Source organism: Pleurodeles waltl, chromosome 4_1, assembly GCF_031143425.1.
Source record: "Pleurodeles waltl isolate 20211129_DDA chromosome 4_1, aPleWal1.hap1.20221129, whole genome shotgun sequence".
NCBI classification, from domain to species: Eukaryota; Metazoa; Chordata; class Amphibia; order Caudata; family Salamandridae; genus Pleurodeles; species Pleurodeles waltl.
Window position 1 is genome coordinate 16,329,813 of NC_090442.1, and position 17,649 is coordinate 16,347,461.

At 44.1% G+C, this 17,649-nt stretch overlaps 1 protein-coding gene across 1 annotated transcript in view; it reads left to right on the plus strand.

Annotated features, from left to right (window-relative positions):
• Positions 1-17,112, plus strand: part of LOC138287252 (uncharacterized) — a 31,185-nt gene extending 14,073 nt beyond the window's left edge. Inside the window, exon 3 of the mRNA XM_069227611.1 lies at positions 15,029-17,112. Coding sequence (XP_069083712.1) covers positions 15,029-15,942 — 914 coding nt within the window. The 3' untranslated portion in view covers positions 15,943-17,112. The remainder of the gene's footprint in view (positions 1-15,028) is intronic.
• Positions 17,113-17,649: the final 537 nt, after the last annotated feature.

Here is a 17,649-nt window from a genome sequence, read left to right on the forward strand (position 1 = left end):
GTACAGACTATAAGGGTATTTGTGTGTCAGTCAAGGTCTGTTGCTTAGGAGGGGAAGAAGACAGTGTGTACAAAACAAAGTCAGGTGTGGTCTGTAATGATGGAATGGATAGGGTAAGGTCCATGGCACCTAAAATGTTTTTCTAAAATATTGTCTGTTTTTCTATAGTGTGTAGGGGCATGTGCATGGAACTGGGGCAACTGCATAGAGAGTTGCTTGTATTATAACATACTGTATCATATAGAACAATTTAAAAGGTCAAAAAAGTTTCAAGATTAGGTAGGGTCTGTGGTGCTTTGGTCTGAAGGGTTATGTACACGGTGGTCTGAATACCAAGCTGGGTTTGTTGTATTGCAGTATACAGGATTAGGCGATATATTTGCTTACTTTTATTTAATCTAGGTGCCACTATAAGGCACAGATATGTCTGCTGTAATGTCTCCCTTCATGCTTCTGTCAGTTTTTCCTCCTGCTAAGTCACCAATATCAGTGGTACATGTAACTCTGCTGGGTGAGTGGGTGAAGTTAATGGCAATTTCTCTGAGATATGTGGAATCACTGGGGAAATTTGGCATCTGATTCTCCTGGTAATTCCTGAGTTATATGATTATTTAAGAAATAATTGGCTGTGATCATGTCAGTGTGAACAACAGCCTTACAATATCACATGCATTTCTTGTGGGTCGATCCATCTTTAGATATCTAATGTATCTTAGCCCCTCTTTAGACTAACCAATGTAGATGACGTGGTCCAAATCATGCAAGTTTCTGCCTCTTTGTGCACTGAATGGTGCAGCATGGTTGTTACGATAAGTCCAAAGGAAAGCTCGGACCACATCTTCCACTTTGACAGCTGCCACCAAAAAAAGTCTGATACACTTCTTGACCACTCTGTTCATCCTTTCTATTTGCCCATGTCTCTGTGGGTGATAAAGACTAGGACATTTATGCTTAATACTAGTTCCACCCAAATCTCTAACTCCCTCAAGACAAATTGTACACCATTATCCAATACCTCTCTGGCAAATACAAACCTCACTTCTGTCCACTTTGACATGTAATCCACAAGCACAATAGCACATTTCTGGTGCACAGGAATCCACTTTTGACATAGGCAGAACTCTGCATATCAGACTTTTATCATTTTGAAAACAACTGGTAGTCTCTCTGTCTCTAATGAACCTTTCCACATTGCTGTCCTTGGCAGACTACCAGTATTGCATCATCAATCTTCTCTTGATAGATAGCATACCTAAATGTCATTAATTCGGAACTTTCACAGTCTGGACTTTGCTATAGCTCTACAATTCACACATCAAATAGTTTTTCCCTTGGCCATCCTGTCTTTCTCTAATTTTGTTCACGCACACCCACACACTTCACATGAACAACAAATATTTTCCACAGTACATTCCACATGTTCACACCACATTTTTCTCATGTTTCACATCTTCCTACTTTCAAGGCAGTCAAGACAAGTAATTAATCTTTTTTTTCTTTCCCCTTGCAATGTGCTCAACCTCAAAATGATGTTCCAAAAGCTTCAAACAGAACCTCATTGTCATGTCAGTAGCCTTGCTGCTGTACACACTGTAACCATTCAAAGAGGTACAAGAGGTTCCTGACCAGTTTGTATTCTGAAATTGGTCTCACACATATACGACATAAAAATTTCAATCACTTATGTGCAGTCCAACATTCCACGCTCAGTGGCAGAGTACTGATTTCTTGTTGTCTCAGCGTACGTGACAATGGACATTACTTATTTCCTTTGGCTTGAGTCACTACAGTGCCAATGCCGATGCTACTAGCACCAAAAGTAATGAATTATTCCTTGCTGGGTAGATGTGGACTAAGAAGTGGTACCGTGAACAGTATTTGCTCAATCTGTGGAAATGTCCCTTTCTGTCCCTGAACCCAGAAATATTAAACATTCTTCTTCAAAAGATTGTGAGTGGCTCATAAATCATAGCAACATTTTCAATACCTTTTGAATATAATTCATAAATGACATAAATGCAAGTTGTTATTCATGATCTTTGGGTACAAGTAATTCATGTTCTTTGGGTACAAGTGCTCGCAGAAGGGCCAGCTGTGGTGAAATCCCTTTCCTGAAATCACACATCCCATATATTCAGAATTGTGGGCACCAATCATACATTTATTTATTCAGTTAATCTCAAAACTCTTTTCAGGCAGACTTCAAGAAATTGTAAGTCTACGCGTATGCTCATTTTCATCTTTGCCGTAAACCAGAATACCATCTTGGAAAACCAAAACTCCAGCTAGAGCATTCAACAGCTTTGCCATCATCCTTTGGAACGTGGCTACAGCAGAGGCCAGACCAAATGATATTCTGCAAAATTTATCACCAGAAGCTGCACATGTCATTAAATGTGAAAATGCCATCAAATGTCTTGAGTTCTTGCTCAACATCACCATCTTCCTTGCCTCCACCCCTCCATGTTATGCTTGCCCTCGTGTATTTGTCTCCTGTCATTGCTTTCTTGCCTGTGTGCGTCTCCCCTGTGCTTCATGTTGATTACTCTCACTCATTGCTACTCTGCAACCATGTCCACCTTGTTGTTTCCATCCCCCACCATCCATAATGCTTGCATTTCCCACATACCCATTTTGCTCCCCACCACACCCTCTGCATTGCTTTTTTTTAAAACAAACTTTATTGTATTCCACAAAGCATTTATTTGTTATAATCACCATTGTTTTTATTGCCTATTATGCTTCTTACATAACATTGAGCAGGACTATACTTTATGTGATTACATGTTGTGGTTGGGTTACATGGTATAGTTTTATTTGTACTTCGTCGTTAAGTAGAAACATGATGTAGTAAAAAACAGAAATAACCCCTTTCCACCCACCTTATTGTTATCTCTGTGTTTATCTTTTCTATCTTGTCGTCCTTTGCAGTATGTGTGCTAATGGACCCGGACACAGACAATGGTGCATCTATGATTGAGTGTGATGCATATTGCCATATTATGGAGGTGCTCTTCGTAGTTGTGCACGCCAGGGAGAGGGCGCCCCAACTCCTGTCTTGTCGGCGCATGTCTGCATTTGCAATAATTATGTTGTATTGTTGTCTTCATGTGGTTGTTGAGGCATCAAGAGTCCAGGTTTTTGAATGGTCCTAGTAACGCGTCCCATTCCAGTGCTATGGGTTTCTTCCTCAGTCCCCTATATTCTTCCCTGCGCAGAGCTCTCCACCTCCTTTTGCCATAGCGTTATCGACAACACTACCTTGGAATTTCCAGTGTCTGGTTATAAGACTTTTCGCTAGTATCAATGTTATGTCTACAAAGCACATTGTGACTAGCGGTCTTCGGTCCAAGGAATAAGAATAATAGGCAGCATTCCCATGTGGTTACTATTTGTGAGTTCTATTAGTATACTGGCTATTTGTGCCCAATAGGGATGTAAACATACTCAGTCCTATAACATGTAGTAATTCGGCATTTTGGCGCCTGGCAGCGAGGGCATGTGACAGGGATTGTGGGGAACATGACATGGAGCCTAAGTGGCGTGAGATAGGCATGGTGAAGTATGAGAACTGTATAAATTTGAAGCAAGGATTTCTCAAAAACTTAGTGATATTTAAATATAAAATCACATTTGTTCCTCACTGGGGTGAGGGAGGTTAATAAGTGTGCTCGGGTGCCCTTATATAGGCATTGTACCAAGTGTCGCCCCTGTCCCATAGTGTGTTTCGTTTGTGTCAATTTGTGAGTGGTGGGTTCTACGCCACCAGACACCCAATGATTTTTGATACACTCAACAATGCTAGCATGGGTACGGAACAGGGTCACTTGTATTCCGTGAGTTTGGGTGAAAGCAGTGTTTGGGTGAAATAGTGTTTTCTCTGCAAATAGAGCACCCACTGTGGCAATCCCATCCCTAATCCATGGTTATACTCGTTTGGTCGATAGTATCCCTGATGCGGTGGGAAGGCCTACTAGGGGTATGTTCGAGGCATGAGATAGGAGAGTTTTGATGGACCGGAGCATCATTTTCCAGTAGGCGAGTGCAGGTCGCAACAGTAGGGGGCTGTCCTTTGGTGTCTTGGATCCCAGGCATATGAAGCTGCGTAACCTGCCGCAATGTAGAATATCTTGAGTGTATTCTGTCTTTGGGAGGTTACAGCCTGCTAACCGGTACGAGAGCCACTGCACTTGTGCAGCTATACAGTAGGATTTAAAGTCTGAGGCGCCACCCTCACGCCCCCCACTCGATTGCACGCATACAGACACACCTCCACCCCTCAACATTCATACACACACACCCACACTCCACGCACACATACAGGCACACCCCACCCCTCAACTTTCATACACACACACTCACACCCATTCCGACACGGACACATGCTCGTACACATATACGCACACACCACACACATGCACTTCCCGTATACACCCCCCCTTCGGTCGGTCACCCTATCTGTCTTGGCCGCACAGCAGCCCACATCGAGGTGGTGCTCTGGGAGGGGGTGGATGTTGGCATTTCCACCGCCAGAGCCGCACCACCGTGCCATATTACTGCTTGTAATGTGGTAGGCGGAGTCCTCGCGTCATAACGGTGCTGGCAGTGGAACCGCCTCTCTTCTGCCGTCGGTCAGGCCGACGGTGTTGGAATTCCATCTGTTTATGGGTGGAATTCCATCGGTGACTCGTAATATGGCAGTCTTCGGACCACCAACACTGGCGGTCTTTTGGCACCTGTTGCGACAGCAGTCTTCAAAAAAGACCGCCGAACGTGTAATGGACACCTCAGTGTTAAGTAAAGAGAATGGTCTATAAAAGGTCAAATCAGATGGTTTATTAGGCTTCAATAGCGCAACTACCAATGCTTGTGACGTGGTGGGGTAATCTGACTTTTGTTAAGGCTGCGTTATATAGGCTTTGCAACTGTGGGGCCAGTTGGGTAGCAAATGTGGCATAGAACTCAGCTGGTATGCCATCAGCTCCAGGTGTTTTATTCTTGGCTAATTCCTGTATCGTCCCTCGGATCTCAGCCTCAGTTATGGGTGCACCTAGGAGAGAGCGTAAGTCCGTTTTCACTTTGGGTAGAGTCATCCAGTCAAGAAAGTCTGTTATTGCTGTGGAATTAACTGGTGGGGGGAGCATGCAGTTGTGAATAGACGTAATGGAACGCAGTGTTAATATTCATCTGAGTACTGGCCTGCGTATTGTAGCAATCATAAGGATGGGTGTTGGTGAAGGTATTGGTTGTATCAAGTGGCCTAACAATGCCCTGGACGTATCTGCCTCTGAGTGTGTTTTCTGTAGATACGTCTTGTGATCTGTAATTAATAGGGGTTCTAGTAATTCTGCGTATTCCGCCCTGGCCTCCTGTAATGTCTGAGCTCCTGTGTCACTATTCACTGCTGCCCTTTCTAAGGGTCCAAGACTTTACTCTACTCATGCAAGTACCCTAAGAAATGTCTGCTGGGCTCCTGTAGTAGTGTCAATTGCAGGCTCTCTGGTTACTGCTTTGAATGGCTCCCACTCTGTTAGCAGCGAAGAAGCAGTCTTAGTATTTTTGCGGAAGTAATTATCTATTGTGGTTGCCATTGCATCTCAGAACACTGCATCTTCTAGAAGGTGTGGTGGCATACGTCATGTGGGTATGTGGGTTGGTATGTGCCTCCAAGTGAATGTGACCTCCAGTGTTTTACCTAGGTATGTTGTAGATGCGATACTGGTGTGCAGCGAAGTTGTGCATAATATTCTATCTGTACGAGTGTGAAGGAGATGGGTGGGGGATTAAAACGAATATTCACAAATACCCTCATTTTGGATACGCCAGGCATCTATAAGTGACCAACTATCAGTCCGATGTTTCAGGGGTCTAGCATGCCCCACTGAGGCAGCATTTGGGAGGGATGTGTGATCTGTCTACGTAGGTATCAAGTACTGCATTACAATCCCCTCTGATAATCTAAGGATATTGTACCCAGTCCGCTAATATTGTGTTTAAGTGCATTAGGAAAGCTTCCTGTTCTGATGCAGCCATTGGTATTTAGGTCCCTTATCTCTCAGGGCTGCTATAATTGGTTGTTAGACCTGTCATCCTCTGCATAGTCTCCCTTGTCTTTTTGTCTCTGCTGCCCGTATTTTTGACTGTGTGCTGAACCTCGTTTTTGCTGGTTTTGGTACTCTGGGCCCTTTACCACTGCTGACCAGTGCAAAAATGCAAGTGTTCCCTGTGTAATTTGTGATTATGATTGATTATCCATGAATGGCATATTTGATTTACTAGTAAGTCCCTAGTAAAGTGCACTAGTAGTGCCCTGGGCCTGAAATCAAATGCTACTAGTGGGCCTGCAGCACTGATTGTGACACCCACCTGTGTAGCCCTGTAAACATCTCTCAGACCTGCCACTGCAGTGTGGCAAGTGTGCCCACAGAGTGCCAACAGAATGCCAACCAGAGACCCCATTTCTAAGACTGGTTGAAAGCCTTGTAGTTTGTTAAGTGTCAAAGGGGAGTGGTCTTGGAAAATCTGGATTGTGACAAACAATGTCTGGCCATCCTCAAGCTGTTTTAAGGATGGCTTATTTTTCATGGAAAAATTGTATGCATGTAAAGATGTCTAGACAGATGTTGGAGCGGTTCATTGCGGATGACGTGCTGTGAGCTTATCCGGGATAAAAGATTGATTTTCGTTCTCACCCCAGAGGGTCTGCCAGAAGTTTCAGGTGAAGATGAGTATGTCATCAACCTCAGCACCCCTCAGTATCCCTCTTATGCACAGGTTATTTCATCTACCTCGAGTCTCAAAGTCTTTGTGTTTTGCTTGTAAGAGAGTTGCGGCATCTCTATAAGGCTGCTTGATCTTCCCCACAAGCATCTACAGTGTGTTTCAGATCATCTACTCTGTAGCCTGCTGCTGTGACGTCTCTTCTTAGGTAGTGAAGGCAGCTTTTGAAGTCAGATTTGAGCGGCATTATCACCTGCCTAATGTCACTAAGGACCCACTCCATATAATCTTGTATGATGATGGGGGGGAGTCAGAGGGCACAGGGTTTTCTGCTTTGCTGCTTATGTCTGTAGGAGGTGATTTAGACCAAAGTTTTATCAGAGTTGCTTTTAGTGGCCTGGCCGTAAAGCATGACAGTCGCTGTAGTAGGGTTCCACAGGCTGTTGAGGTGAGTGTTTGGACCCTGCACTGGCAAGCTAAGTGGTCATTCGGTGAGCTATATAGGAGGCGGAGGGAGTGTGCTCACAACAGACGGAGGGAAGTCTTGAGTGGGTGTGTGGAGGGGGGGCAGGTTTTACATCAAGTGTGCCCCTCAACCCTGTTGGAAGCTAAAGTGTCCACCACAGTCTAAGCGTTTGAAATGGAAAGTAGGAGAAGTCCACAGGAGCCTCCGCACTCAGCCCCCAAACGGATAATCCTATTTAAGCAGGGGTTCCTCGCCTATATGATGGGGGGAAGGAATGGCAGTCCACAGGGTCAGTGAATGTGACCAGTTCAGGGCTGTCCCACAGTGGAGGGCCCCGTTTCATAGTCTGGGGCTGTGTGATGACAGGTAGAGCACTGAGAGTCACTTGTAGTCAGAGTGCAAGTGAAAGGCCTCCCCAGTTCAACATTCAAGACACCTAGCCGTGCAGGTCCGCAATCGCAGTGTACCCTCTGTTAATGCCAACTGGTGATAATTAAATTCTCCAGACCTCCTTGATATAGCGGTGTTACTGGTCCTAGGCAGCACACTCCCTCCGGGTGCCAATTTATATCAATGTCAATTAGTTGGCACAAGCTCAGACAGGCACCCCTCAGCATCCAAGGCCTGTTCACAACTGGCTCAGCGGGCCCCATGGTGCGAGGTAATAGTGGTTAGCTCTCACCCATCCCACTCGGGTGACCCACACTCAAAATAATAATTGTCACACGGATTGTGGAGTGGGGGCACTGCCGAGGCTTATTAGTCAACACACACAGGCCTACATAAGGCCGCACTGGTGCTGGATGGTGGTGGGCATCAGTTTATGTCCAATTCCGACCACGAGTGCTCCCTGCCAATCGCCTAGAGCGTCTGTAGGGCAGGTGGCAGGTGTGTTTTATCAGGGCCGGCTGGGGAATCAGGGCAGGTGTCTCCTCACTGCTGACAGAGTGCCGAATAGAGGTGGGGCGGCCTTTACTCTCTTGTCAAGTTCCATTTGCAGGGCGACACCCCTGGCCTGGAGAGGAGTAATGGTGTTGTGGTCCAGAGCTGTCACTTGTCCTCTTGCTGCTCACCTCCCAGCAGCAGTTGTCCATCTGCTGCTGGGAGGTGTTTCTCATTGGAGGCTGGAGCAGGGGGCCCGACAGGAGTCCCCACAGGATGCAGCATGCAGAAGGCCCAAGATCACTGGGGGCACACCCGATTGGCCTTAGCACTCTCTCCCCGTGCTTGTGGTCAACTGCCTCTAGAAGGGTGCTGTCAGAAGTAGTCTGTGGTGTGGGCAGCAGATGAGTGATAGCAGGGCTCGGGCCGGTGGAGGGGCCAAGACCAGAGTCTCCTCGCCGCTAGCGGGACACACAGTGGAAGCAGCACAGCCCTTACCTACAAGTCGAGGTTCAGAAGCAGGCCCGACGCCTCAGGCCTAGAGCAGTGTGGCAGTGTCACAGCCCAGAGCCAGAGGCTGCTCACTTTGGCCGGCTGCTGCCAGAGCCGGGATCAGCCGACAGGAGTTGCAGTGGGTTATGGCGTGCAGGTGGGCCCTGGGCTTTGATGGTCATGCACGATGGGCCACAGTGTCCTGGGATGATGGCTGACATTGTTTCCTCCCCATGCTGTTAGCCGTCCGCCTCCAGCGCAGCACCGCAGGGAGCAGCAACATTCCTCAAACAAAATCCCAAGATAAGAAAAAGTAAAATTTAATTTAACGTAGCCAACCTTAAAATCACGGCACCTCATCGCTTCCACCCCTCCACATTCACTATAAAAGTTTTTCCCAAATTCACTCTTAAACCCAAATCATTCATATAATTAACAAAACATGTGAGTAACCAATGTAAGTCCAAAGAGGTAAGAGAGATAAAAACACGTCATCGACATAGAGAAGGGCTGGAGTCAGACAATACCTGATCGGGGATAAGTTCCTGCAACGCTTTGTCAAGATTGTACCCAGGCTGTTAATATACAGAGTAAACAGAAATGGCGCAAGGACACATCCCTGCCTAAACCCGCTTTTTATGCTGAATGCATGAGTGCATTCATCCCTGAGCATCTCCCACAGCAAAGTTAGGCACGGGGTCCTTGGGAATGTGTATGCTCCTGTCTCGTGCAGCTCTAGGGTACTGCTGCCACCATTTCTGCTGGACTCTGAGGCTTCTTTGAGCTTCAGATCCAGCTCCTTTATACTCTGTCCATGAGCCCAAAAGCATATTTTTTTAGCCAAAACCCTGTCGGGCTAAACCATATCCTTGACCAGGGCTCTCTCTACCTCAGCCTTCTTCTTCACTAAAGCTCTTTATGCCTCAGCTTTCTCTCTTCTGCAGTCAGTCTGGCTAGCTGCGGCTTCAGGTCCCTCTCACCCTGTCTGTTCTTCAATGCTTTAGGGTACAGGTTGTGGGAGGATACAGTGCTTCCTGCATGGGATCCAGCAGGGGTCTCCATCTCTGTGGGCCCTCTTCATTTCTCTGGAGCCATTACCAAGTCAGTTCTCTCCTCCTCATCATCATCATTCTCACTGTCTTGATCCTCTGTTAGAGCTTTCCTCCAGTGTAATACCATAAAAGGTGGCAGGGCTTTCCCTAGGTCCTGCTTGGTGGACCCTTTCTTCACGGTCAGCCCCCTCGCCTTGCAGAACTCCTTCAGCTCCCTCATGCTGTACTATGATAGGCAGTTAGGATCCATTATCCTTACTGCAAGGTATCACAAGTACAACAAAAAGTCCCAAGGGCAGAAAGGTGACACAGTAATTATATTTTAAAAAATGACAAATTGAGAGAGATAAAATTAGTATTTAAAAATAGATAGAATCTGTTATCAGATTATTTATATTCCATTTTAGTGTTATACTGAATGGCACTGCACAAACACAATTACTGAATCCCACCACTGAACACCAATGTGAGAAATTGGGTTATTGTTTGAGTGGGGGTGAAACTCTTTGTAAACGAACAAACACCATTCCTCGTCAGGGTGAACCATGAAAAGTTACTAAATGAATATGTGCTAAACCCTAAGCTTGGCAGAAGAGCAGTCAGGCTCAACTCAGAGGCAATGTGGAAAGTAATTGAGCAGCACCCAAAAAGTAATAAAGTGAAAACGCAACAACAAGAAAAATCTGCTAGAAAAATAGAGTTAATTTTAATAAATAAAATGACACCAGTCAGAAAAAAATCCAACCAGTAGAACTAGAGATTTAAACGTCTTAGGCAAAAAAGAGGCAAACAGCGCCAAATGGGGTTATCTGGCCATGCCAGACTGGCACAAAGTTAAAAGCTCAGGCAGACCACGATGGACCATGGGCAGGGACAGGGCATAGTTCGGCCTGCTTTACAGAACTGAAATGCGAGATTCTACATTGCGCTGCGTCGAGTTGTGTCTGTTCTGACAGAGCAGCTGATCGGGAGCCGTGGGGTGCTGCACTGAGTTGCATCATGCTGCGTCTGTTCTGAAGAGGATGCTGATCTGGAGCTGGAAGATGCTTTGATGTGAGGTCCTGCGTCGCGTTGCATCATACTGAGTCATTCAGATGAGGCTGCCAATCAGGAGCTGTAAAATGATGCAATGTGAGGTCCTGTGTCGAGATGCGTCACTGTGCATCAGTTCTGAAGAAGCACACATTTGGGCCAGGAGGAGTACACTCTGATGCCAGTCAAGGGTCTAGGACCTAGAGGACATCTCTTGGGGATCAGGACTCACTCCAGCAGAGGCCAGCAGCAGAGCACAGGCAGGTCCAGTTGAGTGTGAATGGATGTAAGACAGGTCTTTCTTATATCCCTGTAGCTCAGAACAGTTGGCTAGTCAGCTAGCCCTTGGAGACACTCTAGTAATCCTGGGTTCAAGGAGCCGGTCCACTCTTCCTTCCTCAGGCAACAGAGAAGTCCTTCTGCTGAGTCTCTTCCACAGGTCTAGAAGTGATCATGTGAGTGGTTCAATGGGTCCAGAATGTATACTTGATGCTAGCTTTCGAAGTGAGGGAAAACACCTACATCACACCTACATCTGGTTCTGGAAACTTCCTTCCTTCCCCTTTCAAGGCTCTAAGTTGTCTGGGGTCATAATAGGCTGGTGCCAAGTCTGGGTGAGTGTGTGCTAATTTTCTAAAAGTCTAATTTTCAGAATTGTGACTTAAAATCTGACTTTACTGTTAAAATTAAGTTATCAAGTATTAAGAGCATTCAGGGGTGTGGTATGTAACAAAATATCTACTTGTCCATAGGACATGTTGCTTCATAAAACTACTTGTCCTGTAAAAAACAAAATCCACATGTCCCTTTGTCACAAATGATGGCAGAAATATATAAAACACTGATAACAGCCTCTCTGATTGTGCTAGCGCTCATACTATAGTAGTGTTTGAATTCTAGCAGTTCCTGCATGTTGCCACCTTTCCACAGATCTACATACTGGGGCTGGAGTTTGTTGTAAGCAATATGTCCAGGACTAGAGTGCCCTTTTGAGTCTGTTAAAACCTACTAACTTGCATGTTTTAGGGGTTTTCCCCAGTTCTTCTCTGATCTTTTCTCATACTGTGAAAGGTTGGAAATGTACTCCTGACAAGGTCAGAAATAAAACTTCTTCCACAGTTGGGGGAAGAAGTTTTGGTGGCAAAGTGAACCTGTAAACACTCATCAGATATTCACATGATATGTGCTTGTGTTAAAATGCACTTCTCAATTATTTTCTAGAGTACGATTTCCTAACCTACTTCTGTACATTATTGTGAATTAATGAACGCTGTAAATATGCACTAATACAAGGGTATATGCCATTGGTGCTCCTTTACAACTTTATTTAATAAGTGGGCCCCTAATTGGGTCTTGCATTAACCAAGAACTTTTGTTTGTATTAAACTTCCTTGTCGCGCTCTCGCTCTCATTCCACAGACTGGCTTTACAGTGAGTGACAGCTTCTGCTCTTTCACAAGGAGCGTACTGCCACACAAAGTAGTGTTGTTCAATGCCAGAGACTACTGTGACAATGTCTGCTTTTTGAGACCCAAAAATATTATTGCTTTTTTGCCAAATCTTTTTATAATGGTGAGGGCCACCAATAAAGGATTAGAAAGAACCATATCAACCACAGCATTGCCAAAGATTTTTTATTTTCATGTTTCCATAATCTTGAAACTGGTTTAACTGATTTTCCTATATGAATATTCTTTGGGAATACCACCATGCATGAACACATTTTAGTAGATGATGCTTTCAAAGAAATGGTATCTAACATTTCATAGTAGTTTAGCAAAACTTTTTTTTATCAAGTTGCATTTTTTGTGAACATTTAATTCAAAAGTAAAGACCTGTCAATCTTGCTTTCAAGCTTCTATAGATATTTGCATCTAATCAGGGAGCATTCTGGGAGCACTATACGTAGCCTCATCGTGGTAAGCTTAGGAAACCTGTGTATACATTTTTATTATGGGACCACTGTCAGCAGTGCAGTCCGAGCTTACAACATTTCCTTAGAACTCTTACCATAATAATAAAACCGGAGGGCGGGAGAGGGGGAGGGAGGGTGACATTATATTAAGTTATGCAGATTTGTAGAGCACACCCAGGAGGATATCCTGGCGCTGAGCAGGTGTGAGTTTAGGCACACCTGTGTCTAGGTGGGACTAGGAGAAAAGCTAGATCTTCTGCTTCTTGCTGAATTCAAGGAATGAGGAGAGTCTCAGGTCATTCCAGGATTTAAGAGCAATGCAATAGAAGGTTAGACCACCAGATCTGGTTTTCCTTATGCGTGGGAATTTTTCAGGTAGAGGTCTGGATGAGCAGAGGTGTCTGGAAGGTTTATGAATGCAGATGAGATTGTTGAGTTATGCTGGGCCAACGTTATGTAGTTCCTTCAAAGTGTGGATGAGGACTTTCAATCATACTTGTTTGTGAATGGGAAGCCAGTGGAGCTCTTTCAGGGGTGGCATGATGTGAGTGTGGGTTGGGAGGTCGCGAGTGAATCTGGCTGCAGAGTTCTGAATGTTTGCGCCTTTTGGCACAGTCATTCAGATCAATCAGCTCAATTGATGAATCTGATCAAGTTAGATCTGATTCGTCCATTCTTTCCTTGATTGTGATGAATTTGAAAACATCTTTGGTGACCAAGTCACTCAAGACGACCCAATTGTCCTGAGGCAGTGAGGAGTTCTATGTAGATTTATTTTTTAAGCCACTGAGGCTCACTTGATGTATCTGTAGCCACAGTTGTCACAAGGCTTCCTGCTCATCCGCTGCGCATACGTTTTCCATGTCTAGACCAGTCAATGTTATTAAGTTGTCAATGTCACTAAACCGGGCTTCAAGTTTTTTTGGGATTGGACTCTCCTGTTCCCATCTTCACTGGCTTAGGTCTGATTATATGTGTCCTAGACAGCTTTAGTTTCCTTAGAAACAGAAATAAGTAAACTCTACACAGACTAATTGAAGCCCCCAATGGGGCAGAAATATAAGCCAAGCTTCAGGAGATTTAGTTCATCCATTGTCAGTTAATCCTGTGATAAATTGATAACAGAGAGGTCATTCTCACCCTTGATGATTTCACGGCTTGTTCTACCACTTCCCTCTTCCCACGAGGTGAGTTGTCTTTCTGTCTTGTATTTACTCCTTCTTGTCTTCCTCTTCCTCTGTTTGCCCTTTTTCCTATTTTGTGATTTTCTATTGTCGATCCTTTTTTCATTAACATTTACTCGGCTAAAAAGAAGTCCCAGGTAGTTTTTTTTCTTTGAGGGAGGTGCCAGCGTAGTCATGTTAGTCTGAGTATTGTTCTGAGCTTGACTTCACTGTCAGAAGTTCCTCTTGTCTTTGTGTTGATATTATTTTAACCTCTCTCCTTACTTCACCATATCATATTGCAAAGGTTAAGACTCTTCCAGTGCTGTAGTCTTGCATTGTCCTTAGGAATTTCCTCTTATTTTAGCCTTTATCTCTTCCATATGTTTTGGCAGCCTACCAGTCATCCCTTTAATGAAGTTAATTGCTTGTTTGTCATTCTCATTCTTCTTATTGTCCGCTCTTAGTTTTGAGTACCTATCATGCGAGGTTAGAGAACACCATTAGACCACAGACTAAAAAAAGGCATGTTACCAGGTCTTTCCCATCTATGGACCTATTGTCTGGAACAGCACCCCCTTAGCCATCAAGGCTGCCCAAATGCTGCTGCAGTCTAGGAAAGAGTTGAGGGCTCACCCTTTCAAAAAGACTTTACGCTTGTCTGTGTCCCTGTACAGCGCTCTGCATCTGTTAGGTTATGTTTGTACTATAGAAAAAACATATTACTATATATACAGCTAGCCTAGCCTACACTTACAATTGAGTACATTTGACAAAACCCTTGTGAAATCGATCATGGGATGGTTGAGAAGGGTTATCCCACCCAGAGCACCCCATGTTTCAGGTTGAGATTTTAATATTATCTTATCAAGAGTAACAAGTCTGCCTTTTAAGCCACTACATTCATGTTAGTGGAAAGTTTGCTCAGTTTAACTAAGCAGTTTATTTATTATTTTACACGTATAAACAGACCAACGTACTCTGATGGAGAAAAATACATCAATTTAAGTTGGAGTCTGCGTGCTGATACATTATGCATTTCGGCTGTGGTGTTATGAGTCGTTTTCCAAATCAAAACTCTGTTTTGGAATTAAACATGTTCTAATATTTAGAACCGTAAACGTGACAGATGGATAATACACCACATGTGACCTACCATACAATAAGCAGCAACCAACTAGTTACAGGTAGTAACATTTTTCTGCTTCCCTGGATATAACTCTCCCCCTTTCACATATTATGAAAGTGCAGTTTTTTCAAGAAATATTTCCCATGTGTAATTTTCAGCGTTCTTTTCATTCTGCAGCTCCGCAGTCACAGACAGAAAGTATGAATTGTAAAGTGAACCACAAAGCTTCTGGAGTAAGGAAGAATTTTGCTCACAAAATGAACGAAAGAAAACATCAAAGAATACATGAGATGGAGAGGTTTAATAATAAAATACTCCTTCTAAGGCACAAAAGAATACACACTGACCTAGGAGCTCATCCCTGTGCTGAGTGTAAGAAGACATTTACTGGAAAGATGCATCTTGTACTGCATGAAAAAACACACACAGGACTAAGACAGCACCCCTACACTGAGCATGAAACAAGGTTTGCTGACAAGAAGACTGACATACGTCAAGAAAAAACTCACTGCAATATCTGTGAGAAAAGTGTTTTGCAGAAGGTACATCTTAAACCGCAACAAATACACACAAGAGAAAGACCTTATCACTGCAATGTGTGCGCAAAAAGCTTTCTTGGAAAGTCAAACTTCATACAGCATCAAAGAATACACACAGGAGAGAAGCCTTATAGCTGTACTGTGTGTGAGAAAAGCTTCAATCGAAAGAGAACTCTTGTAGACCACCAAAGAATACACACAGGAGAGAAGCCTTATAGCTGTACCGTGTGTGAGAAGAGGTTCAATCGAAAGAGAACTCTTGTAGACCACCAAAGAATACATGCAGATGAGAAGCCTTATGGCTGTGCTGTGTGTGCCAAGAGCTTTACTCGCAAAGCAACCCTTGTACACCATCAAATCATACACACAGGAGATAAGCCTTATAGCTGTACTGCGTGTGGGAAGAGCTTTACTTTTAAGGGAGCCCTTGTGCAGCATCAAAGAATGCACACAGGAGAGAAGCCTTATAGTTGCACTGTGTGTAAGAAGAGCTTTACTCGTAAGGCAACCCTTGTACACCATGAAATCATACACAAAGGAGAGAAGCCTTAATCCCTGGACTGTGATTGGCAAGAGCTTTAATGGAAGGTCAATTCTTGTACAGCACCAAAGAATGCACACATGATGAGGCCATGATGCTGAACAGGATATGAAAAGAGTTTTAAGCAAAAAGCGTCTCCTCAACAACATCAAGTAAAAGATACAAATGCCTTCTCAAAGTCATGCTAAAAGAGCTTCATTAAAACAACTGATCTTTTACATCGTCTATGACTCTGCAGCTGAAATTAGGCCTTCTACAACATCTAAGAATCCGTCCAGGCTGGTGCCTCACTTTCATCTGAATATCTGAAGAGCGTTAAATGTAAGGACAACTCCAACATTTACATCGTCTCCGAAGAGAAAGTGGGTCCTTCAGCTTCAGTTCACTAAGCAACAAACTTCACAGAGAATTGCTTCACTGCAAATTGAACTTTTTAGACACACATAAAATGTATGCAGTAGTGATGCCATGTTATCAAATGTGGAACAAAAATATCTTGAGGGACGTAATTTCTGGTACTCAACAAACAAGTACCGAAAACCTGGGCATAATAAAAAATAAATAAACTTGTAAATAAAACAATCATCAATAACCACTTGAGGATGAAAAATAACTAACTTCATCACTAAAGCAGGAACAACTGCTTCCTAACAGCATCTTCAGACCAGTTGTTTAAATAGCCTGTACAACCCGTCCAGACCGATAGATCAGAACAGAATACTTGGCGGTGTGATTCTAATGCCATACAAAGGTGGCACAAACCAAATTATTCAGAAATTTCAACTGCCTACAATTGTACACAGTTCATGCAATTTTGAGATGGTTTATTCTGGTGAGAATAACATTACAATCCATTATAAAACAGCACAGATTGTTAGGTAAAGACACTGTAATGATTATTTCATTGCATGCTGTGATGTGGTTTTTGTTGTTGACTTGTTCTTGTGTGAGGAGTGAGATTGATAGTTAGACTAAGGACACTGCAGCAGTGAACCGTCTGCTGAGAATCTTATTTTATACAATCAACCTTTGCTAGTAAACCGTATGGCTGCCTGTGCCACGTGGCAAAAATACAGAAGATGCTTCGAACCCATCAGTACGGGGGAGGGTGGGGAGAAATGTGTGCTACTCTGAAGCTCTTCCACCACCCGTCCCTCAGAGGTGCGGCATTCCAGTGTGTAGTTCGCACTATCACTGTCTTTATAGAGTAGTGCAAGTTTACAAGTACACTTTGCACTGTTGATGTTTCCCGAGACATATTTTGAAGTTTAACGCATGTGCCCCTTGGACCTCTCCCCCTTTACTGAGCTTATTGGTTGACTACTCTGGCCCCTGTGGCATCAGTAGGCACACAAGGCTTGCCTCCAAACTATTACATTGAAGCAACTGCACCAGTGTATGGAGTTGTGCGGCATAATGCTGAACTTTTTGTTTCTCCTTCAATTCCCCCTCCTGTCCCACGCAGAAGATCCTCCCGTAGTCAGCGGTGATTATGAAGCAAGGGACATACGGATACCTGGTGTTAGGCTTTTTGTGAGTCTGCTCTCTTGTCACTCAGACACCAGTGCCCAAGTCACCACCCACAATTGAACACGTGTGGGGAGCTTGCTGTGGCTTGGATCTGCAGTCACATGTAGACCTCCCTGTATGAACTAAGAATAAATGGTACCATGTATGTGTGTACAATGCTGAGACACTCAGGGCTCTGAGTGGAAGCT